This window comes from Naumovozyma castellii, chromosome 1 (genome assembly GCF_000237345.1).
Source record: "Naumovozyma castellii chromosome 1, complete genome".
In the NCBI taxonomy this organism is placed as follows: Eukaryota; Fungi; Ascomycota; class Saccharomycetes; order Saccharomycetales; family Saccharomycetaceae; genus Naumovozyma; species Naumovozyma castellii.
In genome coordinates, this window is record NC_016491.1 from 715,552 (window position 1) to 732,889 (window position 17,338).

The 17,338-nt window shown below is 36.9% G+C and overlaps 8 protein-coding genes across 8 annotated transcripts; 5 read left to right on the forward strand and 3 right to left on the reverse strand.

Annotated features, from left to right (window-relative positions):
- Window positions 1-157: 157 nt before the first annotated feature.
- Window positions 158-1,759, reverse strand: NCAS0A03590 (bifunctional fructose-2,6-bisphosphate 2-phosphatase/6-phosphofructo-2-kinase; the record flags this gene model as incomplete). Its single annotated transcript, XM_003673258.1, has 1 exon — window positions 158-1,759. The coding sequence occupies one exon, from the start codon at window positions 1,757-1,759 to the stop codon at window positions 158-160; it is 1,602 nt and encodes a 533-aa protein (XP_003673306.1).
- A 382-nt stretch (window positions 1,760-2,141) lies between these two features.
- On the forward strand, window positions 2,142-5,852 carry RRP12 (mRNA-binding protein RRP12; the record flags this gene model as incomplete). Its single annotated transcript, XM_003673259.1, has 1 exon — window positions 2,142-5,852. One exon carries the CDS (start codon window positions 2,142-2,144, stop codon window positions 5,850-5,852), a length of 3,711 nt encoding a protein of 1,236 aa, XP_003673307.1.
- A 325-nt stretch (window positions 5,853-6,177) lies between these two features.
- Window positions 6,178-7,242, reverse strand: TAF3 (Taf3p; the record flags this gene model as incomplete). The annotated part of the gene is made up of 1 exon (XM_003673260.1): window positions 6,178-7,242. One exon carries the CDS (start codon window positions 7,240-7,242, stop codon window positions 6,178-6,180), a length of 1,065 nt encoding a protein of 354 aa, XP_003673308.1.
- Window positions 7,243-7,438: 196 nt separating this feature from the next.
- On the forward strand, window positions 7,439-8,134 carry RET3 (coatomer subunit zeta; the record flags this gene model as incomplete). The annotated part of the gene is made up of 1 exon (XM_003673261.1): window positions 7,439-8,134. The coding sequence occupies one exon, from the start codon at window positions 7,439-7,441 to the stop codon at window positions 8,132-8,134; it is 696 nt and encodes a 231-aa protein (XP_003673309.1).
- Window positions 8,135-9,929: 1,795 nt separating this feature from the next.
- Window positions 9,930-11,900, forward strand: REC8 (Rec8p; the record flags this gene model as incomplete). Its single annotated transcript, XM_003673262.1, has 1 exon — window positions 9,930-11,900. The coding sequence occupies one exon, from the start codon at window positions 9,930-9,932 to the stop codon at window positions 11,898-11,900; it is 1,971 nt and encodes a 656-aa protein (XP_003673310.1).
- A 242-nt stretch (window positions 11,901-12,142) lies between these two features.
- ICL2 (methylisocitrate lyase ICL2) lies at window positions 12,143-13,807 on the forward strand (the record flags this gene model as incomplete). Its single annotated transcript, XM_003673263.1, has 1 exon — window positions 12,143-13,807. One exon carries the CDS (start codon window positions 12,143-12,145, stop codon window positions 13,805-13,807), a length of 1,665 nt encoding a protein of 554 aa, XP_003673311.1.
- A 143-nt stretch (window positions 13,808-13,950) lies between these two features.
- On the reverse strand, window positions 13,951-15,774 carry NCAS0A03650 (alpha-mannosyltransferase; the record flags this gene model as incomplete). Its single annotated transcript, XM_003673264.1, has 1 exon — window positions 13,951-15,774. One exon carries the CDS (start codon window positions 15,772-15,774, stop codon window positions 13,951-13,953), a length of 1,824 nt encoding a protein of 607 aa, XP_003673312.1.
- A 382-nt stretch (window positions 15,775-16,156) lies between these two features.
- Window positions 16,157-17,230, forward strand: HAL1 (Hal1p; the record flags this gene model as incomplete). The annotated part of the gene is made up of 1 exon (XM_003673265.1): window positions 16,157-17,230. The coding sequence occupies one exon, from the start codon at window positions 16,157-16,159 to the stop codon at window positions 17,228-17,230; it is 1,074 nt and encodes a 357-aa protein (XP_003673313.1).
- Window positions 17,231-17,338: the final 108 nt, after the last annotated feature.

A 17,338-nucleotide genomic window follows, 5' to 3' on the forward strand; every position in this document is an offset into this window, starting at 1 on the left:
TCACTAATTGAATTCACTTGGCGATGCTCCGCGGAACTAACACGTATTAACACCGTCGCCGTGGGCTGAGATTAACAAGCGAAATTTAGTCAGATGAGGCATTTAACGATATCAGGACAGAATATTCAGACGTGCTACTTACTATATAGATGGCTATTTACACAACGTAGTTGATGGCCCCGTCGGGGATCGATATCCTCCTCACCTTGTTGCAGAAGGGACTGAACGAGATCTCGATGATGTGGTCCCGCGTGAACTTAAGATTGGGCACCTCGATACACGTACATGCCATCAGATACCCGAACAGGACTCTGATGGTGGACTCGTGTGCGATAATGAGAACGTTGTTGCTGGTGTGCTCCAGTTCAAGCAGTAGCGGTTCCATCCTCACTGCAAGGTCGTGGTAGGATTCTGCTCTCGGAAATCGGTAATGGTATGGATCTCTCAACGATTCCTTGTATTCAGCAGGATATTTCTCTTTAATCTCGTCCTTGCTTAGATCCGCTATTGCACCAGGGTTCAATTGTTTTAATAGGTTGCGCTTGGTCACAGGGATACCTCTTTCCAAGAAGAATCTACCGGAATCATATGTTCTCTTTCTTGGCGACGTCCATACAATCAGGGGAGATATATTTTCGTCCTTATCGCCTTGTTCTGCCCTCTTTTTCTTATCTTCTAACCTTCGTAGCATGGTCTCTGTAAGTAACTTGGAATATTCTAACCCTTCCTCATTTAAATACTCATCGTCAATGTATTTATCTTTGTCACTAGTTCCACAACGAGCAAAATACACACACCCTTTCTTATCTCTCAAATTCATTAAAAAAAACACAATCTTGTTAATCAAATACCCATATTGGTTATTCATGACTACCAATTTTTCACCAAAATTAATATACTTAATAAAACTGACCCCCTTCTCCTCCTTCGTCATTGTCTCATAAAGCGGTTCATTAATGGTCAACCGCTTCATATACCTTTCGATTGCTTCCTCTTTGGAACATTCCACATAATCATTGGACTGTATCGCCATTTCAATATTTCGATGAACCAACTCGGCATCATTCATTATGGACTCGATGAATAGTACTTTCACCCCCAATTTACTAAATACACGGTTCAATTCCTCTCTGTCGCTTGCCAATATGTTTAAAGCATCATATATTGCCAATTGGCCCCTATTCTCAATGAAAAACATAATCATATCCCTCACAATACTCTTAATCATAGTCTTCTTGAATTGTTTCCCCTCTTCAGTGACGGGTGCAGCAGACTGGATATCCAGCGACAAGTCAGACCCCTTATCCACATCGGCCTTGTACTTGGAGATATGGAACGACTCAGTCCTTACACCTAACCACCTAGTATACCTCGTAATAGCCACGGATAGTAACGTCTTGGACGTGGCGGGCAACCCTACCAGAACGACAAGAATCCTTCCAGCATGGAATAACTTTCCTGAATCCGTAGAATACAACTGCCCGGGGGATAAAGTGTCATCGTTCATGATTACAGGGTCATGGACCCCATCGATGAGATGCTGCTGATGTCTGCTCAAATCGGTAAATGAAGACGTTGGAGTCGCGATAGTACGGGCTCTTCGATGATGACCCCCATTATGGTTAGGTACTGTGTGGGTCCACCTTTTGTTCAAACGGGCCATGTTATTGGAGGAAGGGTGCGATAGCAATTGGCTTCCCAGGCCATTGAGTAATTCTTCTTCATCTGACAGTATGTTACTTTTCTGTTGAGCTGACATTCCTTCTTTCGTTGTATTTTCTTTCTTTTCCAATGCTTTTTTGTTAGTCGTGACCCTAATAACTTCTTATTCAACAGTGATTAGTCCAAAATAACTTGTTCGACTATTCTTGGTATAATGCGTTTAAACCTTCTTGAATAAAGATCCCTTTATATCGTTATTTCTTTCCACTCGGACATTGTCACCATCCAACCCTATAGGGCTTGTGTTAACCCTATTAACCGGGTAAACAAATTTAGGGTTTTGTTTTTGAAAAAAAAATTTTCAACTCATCGCATCTCATCTCAAATTTGTACATAACATTAATGTATATGGATACATAGATATATGTCTCTTCTTCCGTAAAACCAAGCATCCTTCCACGCACAAATTAACATAAATAATGGAGGCAGAACAGGTTGCCCACTTACTTGAATTGGAGGACAAACTCTCTAAGATCAGACTGCAAATAACTTCCAAATTGGAAAATCAAAAACATATAGCCATCATCCTTACCGCTGTGGAAGAAAACATACAGGATCAAGCCACCAATGACACATCCAAGAATATCGTCAATTACATGATTTCATTCATGTCACTTTTGGATCAGGCCATGAACCCTCAAACTCATGCTATTCAAGATTTGCAACTAGCAACATCGGCTACCTATTTACTAGATATAATATTCCATTATTCTCCCAAGAAATTATTAAGTTCCAAATTCACTGAAATATTAACCAAAGTGGCCCCCTGTATTACCGATGAGAAGGCAGGCGCCCCACTAATCAGATCCGCCATTGGTTGTCTAGAATCATTATTAATTGCTCAAGATGCGCAAGCTTGGAATAATACTCATAACTTGACGGTCACACCAAAGAGAGGGTTACAAGGTCTATTGGAATTATCCCTAGACCCAAGACCAAAAGTGAGAAAGAGAGCACAGGATGCTGTTGCTAATATCCTAAAGAATCCACCTGTGGCTCCCACTGCGGAACATGTCGCAGCATCATTCATTGCAGAATTCGCCATCAATTCTTTAAATGACAACATTAACGAATTGTCTTCCCTTTCCAATAAACAATTGAAATCTCCAGGTGTCTCTGAGGAAATCAATAGTAAAATTACTCGTTCTTTAAGATTGATAGCTGCCATCATCTCATCAGGTCAATGGCCTGCCACAGAAATTGAAAATATTTGTGATATGTTATTAAAAATTACCAAGAGTCCCGATCAATTCCTAGTCTCTGCATCATTCCAATGTTTTGAACAGTTATTCCAATCAATGGCAGAAACTACCATATCGTCAGGACTAGCAGAGAATAAATATTTAAAAATGTTAGATACCATCTTTTCATTAAAGCCAGCCAATACTGACACCCATTTGACCGGTGCTTGGATTGCCGTCGTCGTGAAGGGGTTATCCACATATGCTAACGCTCAACCTTTGAAATGTTTATTGAAGCTACCACAAGTATTCCATATTATGGCTACCTACTTACAAAGTGAACATCAAGAAGTTTACACTGCCGCAGCCAAATGTCTTTCTGCAATCCTAACAGATTCGATAAAGGATGAGTTATTATTGCAACCTAACGATGTCATGGATGAAAAGACTTTCAAAACTGTTGGTGACGTTATTGAAGAAATATCAAACATTATTACAGATTTCTTATCAATAAAATATATTCATTGTGCCAAGGATGTATTAACCATCCTTGCTTCCGCATTCAAAAAAGTCAGATATAGATCTAACCCAGCATTATTGAAACCTTTACAAATCGTCGATCAATGGAGAAATAATGAAGATACCTTTTTGGAATTCAGAAATGAAGTGGAAAATGTCATTGGTGAATCCATCTCAGCATTGGGTCCTGAACTTGTGTTACAAATTTTACCTTTGAATCTAATCAATCCATCAGATGATCAACCAGGTAGAGCTTGGTTATTACCGTTATTAAGAGATTATACAAAGAATGCTAAGTTGGCTACTTTCTCTAAGGAATTAGCACCACTAATTCAAAATTTTGAATCACGTTTTGCCTCATTGCCAAAGGAATCCGTCCAATTAAGAATCTTTCAAACGGTGGTGGATCAACTCTGGTCTACTTTACCACATTTCTGTGAATTACCAATAGATTTACCACAATCATTTAATGATGAATTTGCTGCTGAATTATCCTCACTCTTATATAGTAGAGTAGATTTAAGAACAACATTATGTCATGCATTAAGAGTTCTTGTTGAATCAAATTCAGCCTACGCAAATGGTGCCCTATCCGACGATATATTGTTGCAACAACGTTTCCCTGCATCTGAAGCAACCAAAAACATTGAATATCTACAAACCAAATCTGTTAATTTACTTTCTGTTCTTTTCAACGTCTATACCCAAACTACTCCCACATCGAGAGGTTATATTTTAGAAACCATTGAGGCCTATTTAAAGATTACTAAATCTACAGATTTGGAAACCACTTTCAACAATATTTGTGGTCTGTTAAAGAACGCCATGGAATCTGAATCCCAGACAAAAGAAGAATCTGCTAATGCATCAAGTAAACCACAGTTGACCGCTACTTTATTAGATTTGGTTGTTTGTATGACCAAATATTTACCACCTTCTAGTTATGCTGCCTTATTTAACATTTTTGGCACTACCGTCTCATCCAACGATGCTTTGATTCAAAAGAGAGCTTACAGAATTATTACACGTTTATCTGAGCTGGAAAGTGGATACGCTGCCGTGCTTACCTACGTTTCTGACATTGAAAAGATAATTTTAGATAACGCTGATAATGTGCAAACTTCAGCAAAGTCAACTAGACTTTCAGCTATTAAGACCCTTGTTAACATGTTACCATCGGATCATCTTGGTTTTATCGTTAGAATTGTAGCTGAAATTATCTTGGGTACTAAAGATGTTAATGAGAAGACTAGAGAATTAGCCTTTGAAGCTTTGATTGTTATGGGGAAGAAAATGAATGAACCAAATGGTATCGTCAAGTTGAGTCAAATTCCAGGATACGATCCTGCAACACCAGACCAACCATCAACAATCTCGGAATTTTTTAAGATAATTTCTGCTGGTTTAATTGGTGAATCACAACATATGGTTAGTAGTACCATCACCGCATATGCTTATTTGATTTTTGAATTTAAAGATCAATTAGACAATAGTGTTCTCTTGGATATTTATGACACTGTGGAATTATATTTGACATCTAATTCTCGTGAAATTGTCAAGAGTGCCATTGGATTTGCTAAAGTGTGTATTTTGGGTCTACCCGAAGAATTAATGAGATCTAAGGTCCCAGAATTGTTACCTAAATTACTACGTTGGTCTCACGAACATACAGGCCATTTTAAAGCCAAAGTGAAGCATTTAATTGAAAGATTGATTAGAAGATTTGGTTATGAGTTCATTGAACAACATTTCCCTGAAGAAGACAAGAGGCTTTTGACTAACATCAGGAAAGCACGTAATAAAAGTAAACGTAAGGGTGAAGAAAATGCTGGATCAGCTGCCCAACCAGGGTCTTCTAAGGCATCTAAATTTATGAACGCATTCGATGAAGCAGTATATGGTTCATCAGATAATGAAGACGAAGGTAGCGATGCTGAGAACGATGAAGGCCATAATGATAAGAGGGGTAAGAGACGCGGTGGTAAACAATTTATTGTTGAACGTGGTGAAAATCCATTAGATTTGTTAGATTCTGAAACTTTGGCACACATCTCATCAACTAGACCTAAGAAATTCGGTAAAGATCAAAGAAAGAAACGTTTGGAAGACGAAACTTTTGATTTTGATTCTGAAGGTAAATTGATAATGAAAGGTCAAAAGGGCGGAAACAATGATAATGATGACCCATTAAAATCTGTCACTAGCGGAATTAATGCCTATCTAGATGCAGTTAAAAGTGGTCCAGTTAGAGGTCAAAGAAATAAATTAAAATTTAAGAAGAATAACAGAGGTGGTGATGATGATGGATTCAGTGATGATGAAGGTCGTTCGAAATCAGCAGGATCAAAGAGGAATATTTCATCAAGGGGTAATAAAGTTGGTAAGAACTTCAAGAATAATAACAAGTTCAAGTCAAGAAGAAAGTTATGATTCACAGAACTGTTTATAAAGAGTTGTATATTAGTTTGTAATTTCTAAATATAAAAATGGAAATGGATTAAGTCATATAACAATGCATGATAATTAAATATTGTGTTTGAGAAGGATTCCAGCTTTCCATTGTTTTGGTTTAGGTTAATTTACCCACTCAGAGACACCTTTTCGTAGTATTCATGTTAAAATGTTACTTCAACTATGTTGTTCTGACTGACAAAAATTAAATAATGTAAACGATAGAATGAATGCGATATATTAAATTATGTTGAGGGTTTTATTTATGCATGACATGAAGAATTTCGTTTACAAAAAATGAGCTTCAATACTCAATGGATTCTCTTCTTTGGAAAGTATTGTCCATATCTTCCACTTCTGCAAAAGTTGGTTCATTGGTGGAGTTAAATGCCAGACTTCCAGTATTATGAGTATCCTCTTCGTTCTTCTCCTGTGTTGATGGTGGTGGTGGTGGTGAGAGTTGTTGGTCATCTTCACTTTCGCTCAAGATCTCATTTTCGAAAGATAATGATATGTTTTCCAGTCGGTTTTCTGGTTTTGATACGGGCAATAGCTTTATATACTGCTGTACGTTATGTTTTAATTTGGAATCAATATTTTCATTATCGTCGTCATTGTCTTCTTGGTCTAGTGTCGGTATCAAATCAGTATTTGGCTCTTCAATATTAATGCTAGGTCCCAGTACGGATTCGTTCATGCCGACAACATCCGGAAGTGGTATACCTATTCTTTCTTCTTTAGTGGCGGCCATTTGGATTAAGCCTGATTTTAATTCTAACCTCTGTTTTGCTATAATAGCATCGATCCAATTATCTAGGACACCATTATTTATTAACTCTTCAATTTCTTCTTCTTCTTCCTGAGTTGCCTTATCCTTCAATTTAATGATTTGGTCATCCTTATTTGTCATGGCAGAATTATCCTTATATTGATTTATATAACCTGGTACAGCAGATGTAGTAGTAGCCTTCAAAAGGGAATCATCTTGAAATATTTCAGGACCAGGTAAGGCAACCAGCCTATCATTGCGTAAATGGGGATCTGAACTCACGATATCTTTCCATTTTTCAAATCCATAATCCATTTCCCAATTGGCTGGATTTTCATCAAATACATCTAGCAAATTAATCGGGTTAAACAATCTTAAATTCTGGAACCCTTGTGAAATATCTTGTATGGCAATACTCGCAGCCCCTCGTGATTGAGCCACAGACGTTATCTCCGATGACAACTTGTTTAAGTAACGAATATAGAGATCAGTTAATGTATTAACTGTTGTTTTTGTGGCCGTGTCAAAACCTTCAGCTTTTAGAAGTTGAATTATGGAAACTCGGAGCAGACTAAAATGGAATTCATTATCTGCTGTCATTATGGCTGCAAGTCGTTAATTGGGAGAGCTGTAACAGTAATTGAATGGCTTGGTAGTTCTGATGTTTAGCCTATTTAAGATTTCTGGTTGACTATTTTTTCTATTTTTTTCCAGATTGCCATTTTGAAATTTCATTCATGCCTTGTTGGCACAAGCAAAAAACAAGTTTTGATAATTAATCGAAGTTATCAATCGTATGAATACTACTAGAGAAGCCAAAGGAATTGAAAAGAATATGTCTAAAGCAACGGGGAAACCAATGAACGGAAGCACCTTCTTAGGGTCTCTTTATACAGTGGAGGCCGTGCTTATCCTAAACAATAATCTAGGTAAAGCTAGCCCAGAAAAGGAGATGGGAACAGGACAGCAACAACAGCAACAACAAGACAGTGGTCGAGTCTATGTAAAATACTATACCCCACCACATACTGAGAGCGAAGAGGCTTTCAACACTTTGAAGAAACAGATTGCATTTGAGAAGAATTTGATGTCTAAGACTAAGAAGCAAGATAATGAGATTATGCTACTGGATAATCATTTAGTTCTTTATAAGAAGTGTGCCGATGTTACTTTATTTTTAGTGGGACCAATCTCTGGTAATGAGATTCTTTTGAATGAAGCATTTGGTGCGTTTAAGGGATCTTTGGAGCTAGTGTTGAATTCCTCAGGTATTGATAGAAAGAACATATTGGAACATTACGACATGGTGTTGTTAGCTATTGATGAAACCTTTGATAACGGTATTGTCTTAGAAACTGACGCTGCAGCAATTGCATCAAGAGTTTCCAAGCCTATTACCCAGGAGCCTGTTCAATTAGATTTGGATAAAGGTTTATTGGGTGCTTGGGGGTTCGCCAAGTCCAAATTGCAAGAGTTACAACAAGGGTTGTGAGTCGACCTCAGATTCAGTTTGGATTCCGGAATCCATATATTCTAATATAAACTTATATAAAGAAGCAGAAATAAAAAAAAGATATTTTAATTCGATCTTTTATTATCTGCTAACTTTAGGTGTCAATTGGAAAGCACCGAAAGAAGAAAACGGATCAACCATCATACTTGATGAAAGATAGGGAAGACACCTAAGCAACAGTTATACCTCCCACTATATTAGCACAAGTCAACGTTAACGGTAGCTGACACATTAATATTATAGTTTTAAATCACGTGACAGAAATTCCAAACATTTAAATCATTTTCAACGTCAACTGAAAAATGAAGATAATAAAGAAACGACAAGAACTATGATATTATGCTAAATATTGTGCTGTTTGGCGACCTTCATCGAAGAATGAATGGTAGATAGAACTTGGGTACAAGAGTTGTGGTCTAAGTTTAGTGGCATCGTAGCAATGTTAGAAACAAGGAAAAATAATTATTCCTCAATATTAAAGGCACAATTACCTTTATCCTACTATTTGATCTCCTATTCCAATTGCTCATAAACTTCAGATGTTCAATGATCAAATAGGTTTTTTGAAATTGGGCATTTTTAGGTTTCGGGTATGGGTATGGGTACAAATGTTTGTCGAGATTCCGTGGTATGTCTTTCAATACAATTCATGACGTTTCAGTCCGACATCTTATTACTCTAGCAAACTGTAAAAGAATGTACAATTTCTGTAAGAAGTAAAATTATATGATGAAAATCGTAGCGACTTTCGATTTAGGTTTGTCGTTTCCTTTATGCCATCATGAACACTTCCTCCATGTGATGCTCCAATATATTAATGGAACTGGAGAATATATTGTTCGTGTACTTTTCCAAGAGGAAAGGCTACATGGATACAGGTGGGCACTTAGTGTGGATTTTGTTCAGTTCTCTTGAATCGAAATATAGGGTCATTTCGTTAAAAAAGGCCAGTATCGATGCATTTGAGAGATTTAAAGTGCAAGAACCAACACAACAAGATCAACCTCATCATCTTAAACAACCAGTAGCCATCTAGTAAAACAGAAGCAATTGGTAAATCAGAAGGAAGCATTAAATAGGGGTTGATAATTGAATTTAAAGCCAAGAGATTAGATGTGAATTTCATCTGTCTTCGTCTAACATCTTGGATCCTTAGATCCCATTGTTAAGTACCATTTATCATAATTCCCAAGAGTTATCCAACATCTTACATGTTGGAGTTAAAGCTTGTAGGAATAATACCAAGATAATGGGGTTTCTCAATGCCGCTGACTGTGTCTTGTCTTGCCTTATCAGCATTCAATTCATCAGGTTCTGAGGCACGTAATGATTTGAAATCATGGTATGCTTACTACTCATGCTTATTGAGTTGTTATTGATGGTTGCTCTGTAACTTTTTGATATTTTCCAAAAACTCCATTTACAGAAAATGTGCCATACTTTTTACATGTTTTGTATCTATAACATTACAACTCTATTTTTCATTATGTGTTCCAAAAAAACACGAAAAAACAGGACCTCTGAATGAACAAGATTAAAAAAAGTTGCTGGTTTCTTCTTTTATCTAACTGCATTGAGATCTTAATTACTAACTACCATACAAGAAGATATATCCCCATTGTGGTAAATATGCCGTTATCGATGATGAAAATAGCCGCCCATGTTTGGAAAACGCGAAACTCCGAACTCCGAAACGCCAAATTGAAGATCAAGTAGTATACTAAAGGAGACTGACACGTTTGGTTTCTTGTATCTGGTAAAACACAAGAAACCAATGTCACATTTTTTACCCCTAATAAACATTGAACCACCAACGACGCAAAATGTCAGCACCATATGGCTTTTGGCCACTCTGGGAAGGTCCAATAACAATCAATCTACAGCATCAGTCTCCACTAGGGCTCCCGTAAAAAGGAAGGATATTATTAACGTATCAATACCACAAACTTGCCAAATAATTCAAAAGAGTGAGGGGCAGCTTTCGTTGAGACATGTTTCTAATTTGATGTACGGTGTCACGGTTTGTTACAATAAGAAAAGCGAATTCATTCTCAATGATTTGGAAACTTTGTTAGTTCAATTACAGAGGAGGGAAAAGTATATCTTACTCAATTCCAAAAATATTATAAATTCAAGCTCCACTGAGAGAAGAGTCGGTGCCCGCACGACTGGTGTAAATCATCTAAGGAACAACGATGCTAATGTTTTCTTCTTGGACGACCCAGCGTTTGATATTATGGATATTGGTACATTCACTTTACATGAATCTTCACTTGATACTAATCAAGGCTCCATTAGAAAATTTGACTATTTGAATGAACTTAAAAATACGAACAAATTTGATGATTATGTTGGTACCAAGAACCATGAGGCCGACGACAACTTCGATGATATTGAGATGAATTCAAACCTGGATTTAGAGTTAGGTTTGGACCTTGACTTGAACTTTAATCTACAAGGGGAAGATGAGGTTGATGGTGCTGTTCATGGAACTTCAACAACCCCTACCACAAGTCATAATGATTTCGATCAAAGCTTTAACTATAACGAGCAACAAATTGATTTGAACTTTGAACCTTCTGAAAATAATCTAGAACAGCAACCTTTGACTCAAAAATTACCAGAATTGGATATAGAAAATGAAAGGGAGGCCTCCCTGGATGCAGAGTCAATTATCGATGAACCACCATTAAAGAAAATTAAAAGAAACTCTTTCCCAAATATCATCTCAACACAAATATTGAAGGTTGATGAAAGAACTGGTATTGCAACTGAAATGTTACGCTACAATAATGAACATTATCTAGAACAGATGGAAAATAAAAAACAACAGATGAGTGGTTCAACAACAAGAGCAACTAAAGATATAGAAAATATGTTATTCCCTTACCAACAGATTTCCAAAAATATTCCCTTCTTACATGGTTGTTATACAAATTTATTATTTTCCTCCTATACATCTGACGACTGGACCAGTTCTTTAGGTTCAAGGGCAATTGAACGAGGCAGAAGAAGGTTACCTTCCTTTACAATGTCCTCGTCTTCAAGATCTACAAGTGTTCCCAGCAATGAACAAGGAAGACGAAGTGGTGGTCCGGCTCAGCATAAGGCATTAAGCGAGTTATTTGATAATGGCAATGACTTGCTGCTACATTTGGAACAGATTGAAGAAGATATTGAAGATCATCTTAACAATGATCCTGAAGCTTTCATGGATATAAATTTGAATCTACCACCCTCTAGCTTTGGTAGGAATACAAGTAGATCAAATACCAACACCACTCCAACAGGACGTGAACATGATGTGGTTGATATTTTAAAAACAAAAACGGGGGATAGAAGACCCTTTGGCACTTCCTCACACAGTGGAACAGTCAATGCAGCTGTTTCTTCTAGCTGTCAAGCAAATGAATCATCAAAATCCCAATTTCAAATAGATCATCAAACAAGAAGATTCTACGACTATATAAAGGAAAGGGCAGAATTTATTGGTGTCTCGTCCTACTCAAACCCATCTTTCACCAAGAAGATCCTGTTTGAAGACATTGTCCCCAGTGCCATGACAGACACTAGTGAAACGACACAAAAAGTGGACAAATGCATTGCAGCGGGTGCCTTTTTTTCCTTACTAAATCTTGCTACGAGGGATATGGTCCAACTTCAAGAGTTTGAAACGCAAAACCCCTCGAGAAACCAGTCCCAGTTCCATCTTTTCAAACCAGATGAAATCATAATAAGAGTCTGATTTCCCTTTTATTTCGTGCCGCAACTCCGCGATTTTCTTCAAAGGCATAAATACGTCAAGGAATAATCGATACAAAAGTATTTCACTTTTGCTGCTCTAGGTCCTTCTATGTTGGTCTAATTACGGAAGTGTTACTATTATGACTCCTTCCTACTCTTTGCTTGTCCTTATTTATAAAGATTGAAATTGCATTATATTTTCTTTTATACTAACTATCTATACATATAAGAGACAAAAACAACATGCTAATCATTAAACGTTTCCAACACAATTCCTCCTCTTCGGGATACCCCATGAGACGCTTTTTTGAAAATGAGACTAGTGAATTAAAGGCATGGTGGGATTCTCCTAGATTTGCTAATGTCAAAAGACCATACCAACCAATAGATGTGATTAAGCATCGTGGATCCATGCCTTTATCAGCAACGCACTACCCGTCGTCGTATCAAGCAGGGAAACTATTCAAACTACTTCAAGAAAATTTCCAAAATAAGACACCATTGCATACATTAGGGGTGATAGACCCAGTTCAAATGACACAATTATCGCGTTGTGAGCAATTGAAAGTTGTCTATTTATCTGGATGGGCCTGCTCTTCAACTTTAGTGACTCCCTCTAATGAAGTCTCCCCTGACTTTGGCGATTATCCGTACACTACTGTCCCTAACCAAGTAGAGAGAATATTCAAAGCTCAACAATTACATGATAGAAAAGCTTTTCTAGAATCTTTCGAAAGCAAAACTGATAAAATGGTTGACTATTTGAAACCAATCATTGCCGATGGTGATATGGGTGGAAGCCCCAATATGTGTATGAAATTGGCTAAGTTATTTGCTGAAAAGGGAGCTGCTGCTATACATTTAGAAGATCAATTACTGGGCGGCAAAAGATGTGGACATTTAGGTGGTGCAGTCATTGTCCCCACTGGCGACCAACTGAGTAGATTGGTTGCAACTAGATTTCAATGGGATATTATGGGAACTGAAAATTTAATTATTGCTAGAACAGATTCTTGTAATGCTAAATTATTAAGCAGTTCCAGTGATCCAAGGGATCATGAGTTCATTAAGGGTGTGATTGACCCCAACTTAACAGCATGGAGCGAAGAACTTATTGATATGGAAACTACAAATACTGAGAGATCCATTATACAGGAACGTGAATTGAAATGGTATAATAATAATCAATTAATGACGTTTGATGAAGCTGTCGAGATGAAGTTTAATAATGAAGAGTATAAACAATATCTGACGACGAAGAAGCACATGATGGATAAAGAATTAAAAAGACCTTATTTAAGCTTGAGTGAATTGAAGATGATTGCCAAAAGGGTTTCACCTTCGAAGGAAATTTACTTTAATTGGGATATTCCAAGAACAAAAGAAGGTTATTTCATGTTCAAAGGTTGTATGGAAGCAGCTACTAGAAGATCCCTGGTATTTGCACCATATTCTGATATGACTTGGTTGGAGACGAAAACACCTGATCTGGTCCAAGCTAAGGATTTTGCTAGAAATATCCATGATGTTTACCCTTGGGTGAAGTTAGTCTACAATTTATCTCCAAGTTTTAATTGGACTCAAAATGGGTTCTCTGAAACAGAACTAAAGTCATTCATATGGGATCTTGCCAAGGAAGGATTTATTCTACAATTAGTGTCACTTGCCGGTCTACACGTCAATGCACTGTCTTTCTGGGAACTTGCACAGGGATTCCAGTCTGGTGGGATGGATGCTTATGTCAAACAAATTCAACAAAGAGAAAAGGAAACTGATTGTGATGTACTTACTCACCAAAAATGGTCTGGAGCTGAATATATTGACTCTGTACTTCAAGTAATCCAAAATGGTTCTTCCTCTCACACCTCTACTACGTCTGGGGAAAGCTATACAGAAAGTCAGTTTTGAGTAGGCGATTCCACTTTCTATGAAAAAACATTGCTATTCTTAATCTATCTACATATAAATATTCTTAATAACTTATGACATAACCATACTTGGCAGTTTTCTATTTATATTATTATGCATGCACTGTCTTATGATGAATCTCCTCAGACGGACGTTACTGCGTCATGGGTTTCGTTCAAAAATTCATATCGATCAACGATATATTTGCAGAAATCCGCTTTCTCCTCAGGTTTGTCCTTAAATGCCTCATCAATATAATAGAAATGGGTATCACTTTCACAGAGTAATTCCTTCATAGTCTTGAAGTTTTCATACTCAATGTCATAGTAGCCAAACTTATTCAAATTCGTGTAGGATCTTAAATGTTTACCATCCTTTATTAAATCATTATCTTTCCATAATGAGACAGGATCAAATTTAGGTAAATGTGAATGAACAAATAGAACATCAGTTTCGTTACCTTCAATGTTGAAGTATTCATCATAAAATTTTTGAACCGTATAGTCTTTATCATATAAAACCTCATTCGAAGGTAAATATTTTTTATCGATCTTAAGTTGAGCCAATTTATAACGATCATAATCTTGAACAAAATCATGTTGTAACATGGCAACACCACGGAATCCGTCTTCCTTGTGGTAGCCATCCACCCCCACTTTAGTTTTCACTTGATAGAAAGGTAAATTGTAGAAGGTTGCACCAGCAATAAACGTTTCTTTATCACCTTCACCGGCAAGACCTTGTGAAAATATAGGATAATACCAATTTGGACCATTGACATTATAATATAGGGCCAATAGGACAGTCTTTAGGTGTTCAACTTTATTTACCATTAATTCACCTGACTCAGTTGATACATCTGGCATAGCACCTTCAAAATCATGGTATGGTACATCCATTTCTTGATCGGATTTATCATATACTTGTACAGGAGTCAAGTTATCGATGGCATTACGAACTCTCTTTTGCAAATTTACTGATATTCCTGCTATCTCATAAAACATTGGTTGTGTAGTTCTTCTCCAAAAATCTGGCCATAGAATCAGACCAGTTGTAGTGTATGGCTCCTGCTGGAATATATTATCCAAATTTTTCACTGGGAAATTATCAGCATCTAATAATAATAAATTTTCGAAGCTGGATGCAATAATGGCTAATGATTTAAATTGGTAGCCTTTAAAGTCGAAGTGTGAAATCATGCTTTCCGGCAATATATCAGATATATAAACACATTTTGCATCAAATTCATTTAGCATTGTTTTACAAAATTCTGCTTCCTCCTCTACTTCATCAGGCGGGATGAAGACTTCAACGGGTAAAGTTGTCCCAAATTTTCTAATAGTCTTGACGACTAAATATGATAGAAGAGAAAACTTACCTCCTGCCACTAGAACGATCCCATCTCCTTGATAAATATCATTGGGCAAAGTCAGCTTATCCATTTCTTCGATAAATGAAGCATGGTTGGATTGTAAGTTGGTATATTCATCATCAGAAATTTCTAGACAATTTCCCAAATTCTCATATGACAATTTGTACCAATCCTTGTAGTTATCAGGACTATATCCTACAACGCTGTTCAACAGGCATTTTTCCTTGTTATATATTCTCTCTGACTTACCTGTTGGTGAATAATCAAGTATATGTTGGAAAACAGTGTCAAAGAAAGACTTTATATTGTTGTCATTGTAACTACTGGAATTCTCTTGTTCTATATCATGTTCTGCTGAAACAGAAGATGTACTGTTAGAAGTTATATAGCTCTTCAAATAGTCTTTGTATTGTGTTGGCACCGCATCAGAATATTGGCCCAAGTGGAAGAAAATGAGGCCAACCGCTATGAGGCAGAACAATAAGGTTAGCTTAAACACTTTACTGAATCTTCTCCTCAAAACAGCCATTGTATGCGTATTTGTGGAAGATTTATTTCCAGCACCACGAAGATGCCTGTTATCTTTTGCAGACATTTTTTAATGCTGCTTGTTTAGATAATTCATCAGAAGCTTACATAAGCTCTGAATACCCACGTCATCGACTGAAAAATTAAAAATAGCGTCATTGCCTGATTAGGAAGTTTCTTCAAAAAGTTTCAGCAAATGGAATTCCCTCTTCCTCTCGAGCTTTTATTAAGTTTGTGATAACTCCCCCTCTCGACTCTGGCAATACTTGCAACCCCGATCATTTAAAAGAAAATCCTTTCTTATATTCCAAGGTTACTGAATAAGGAACTTATTTCATCTCACCCTCAAACAGAGTAATCCACTTTATTTCATTTCTGTTTACTTTGCATACAAATCAAAACCGTTTGACGATTTTCACTAAACATTTCCTTTTCTCAAGGGTTCCATAATGGTTGACAATATAGAATCATCCTCTGCCGTTTGTGTGAATGGCTACACGGTAAAGAACCTTATCTGCAAGACTGATGTATATCAAGCATACGACGCCGTTGACTGTAATGGTACGTGTTACGTCTTAAAGGTGATCATAAACCCACGCGGCTGTCCTAAAGATAGTCCAATTCCGGGACTCATTGATGCATTCCCCGTGAGAACAGGGTGGTGTCAGGTCTATCCTGCCCATAGCTTTGAAGATGAAGGCTCTGATTATTTTAGCTATTGTTCGGAATCAGACGATAGTAAATCTAAATCAGATGATAGTTTGAAGCAGAATAATGAGCACACAAGAAGAAAATCAATACTTCTTCGTGATGAGACTGTTGGTAATAGCAGCCACATGAAACCACAGTTTATTGAGCCTAGCATAATTAACGAGAATCATATGAAGAGGTTCCCCAGAACCCCAGTACCAAAAACCATAAATGAGCATATGCATAAAAAAGAAAATAATAATATTCCTTTAAACCAAAATAATGACATGAAAACCAGCGGCATCGACCACATCTTAGGGCATCCGATAGTAAGAACTCCGATGCCTAAAACTGTTAGTAAGCTTCGAGGAACCGAGGAAGACGATGAAACCACAGAAAGCGAAACAGATTCGAGTATGGCATATGACGAATCAGACTCGCTAGATGATGATACTGCATATGATTTCTCAGCTTCCAATAGTTTATCGACAGCAGAAATTGAACATCACGTAGAGAATTTATCAATTGGTAATGAAAAACAATTGCATTTGAAAACGTATCCAATATTGCAGCACGTAACTATCACACCAACTCATTATAAGCATGAACATGTGCATATAAAGAGTCCATTACAGACAGCATTTCATTCAAATCGTCTTTCTACGATACCAAAGACACCTATACCAATAAGCTTTGCTGAGGCATCAAAAGTAATAAAACCGAACTCCATGGCACCTGATCTAACAAAAACAAATTCTACCGGGAAAGTTAATTTCGAATTAAAGATGCTTCAAAGTTCAATGTTGAAGAGAAGAAACTCTAAATGCAGTTAATTTTCTATAATTACAGGTGGTCATAGTAAATCACGATCAAGTTGTATTTTAATGTACATCACTTTTTAACTATATATTAAAAGTAATAGTATTGTTTCAAATTGTTAA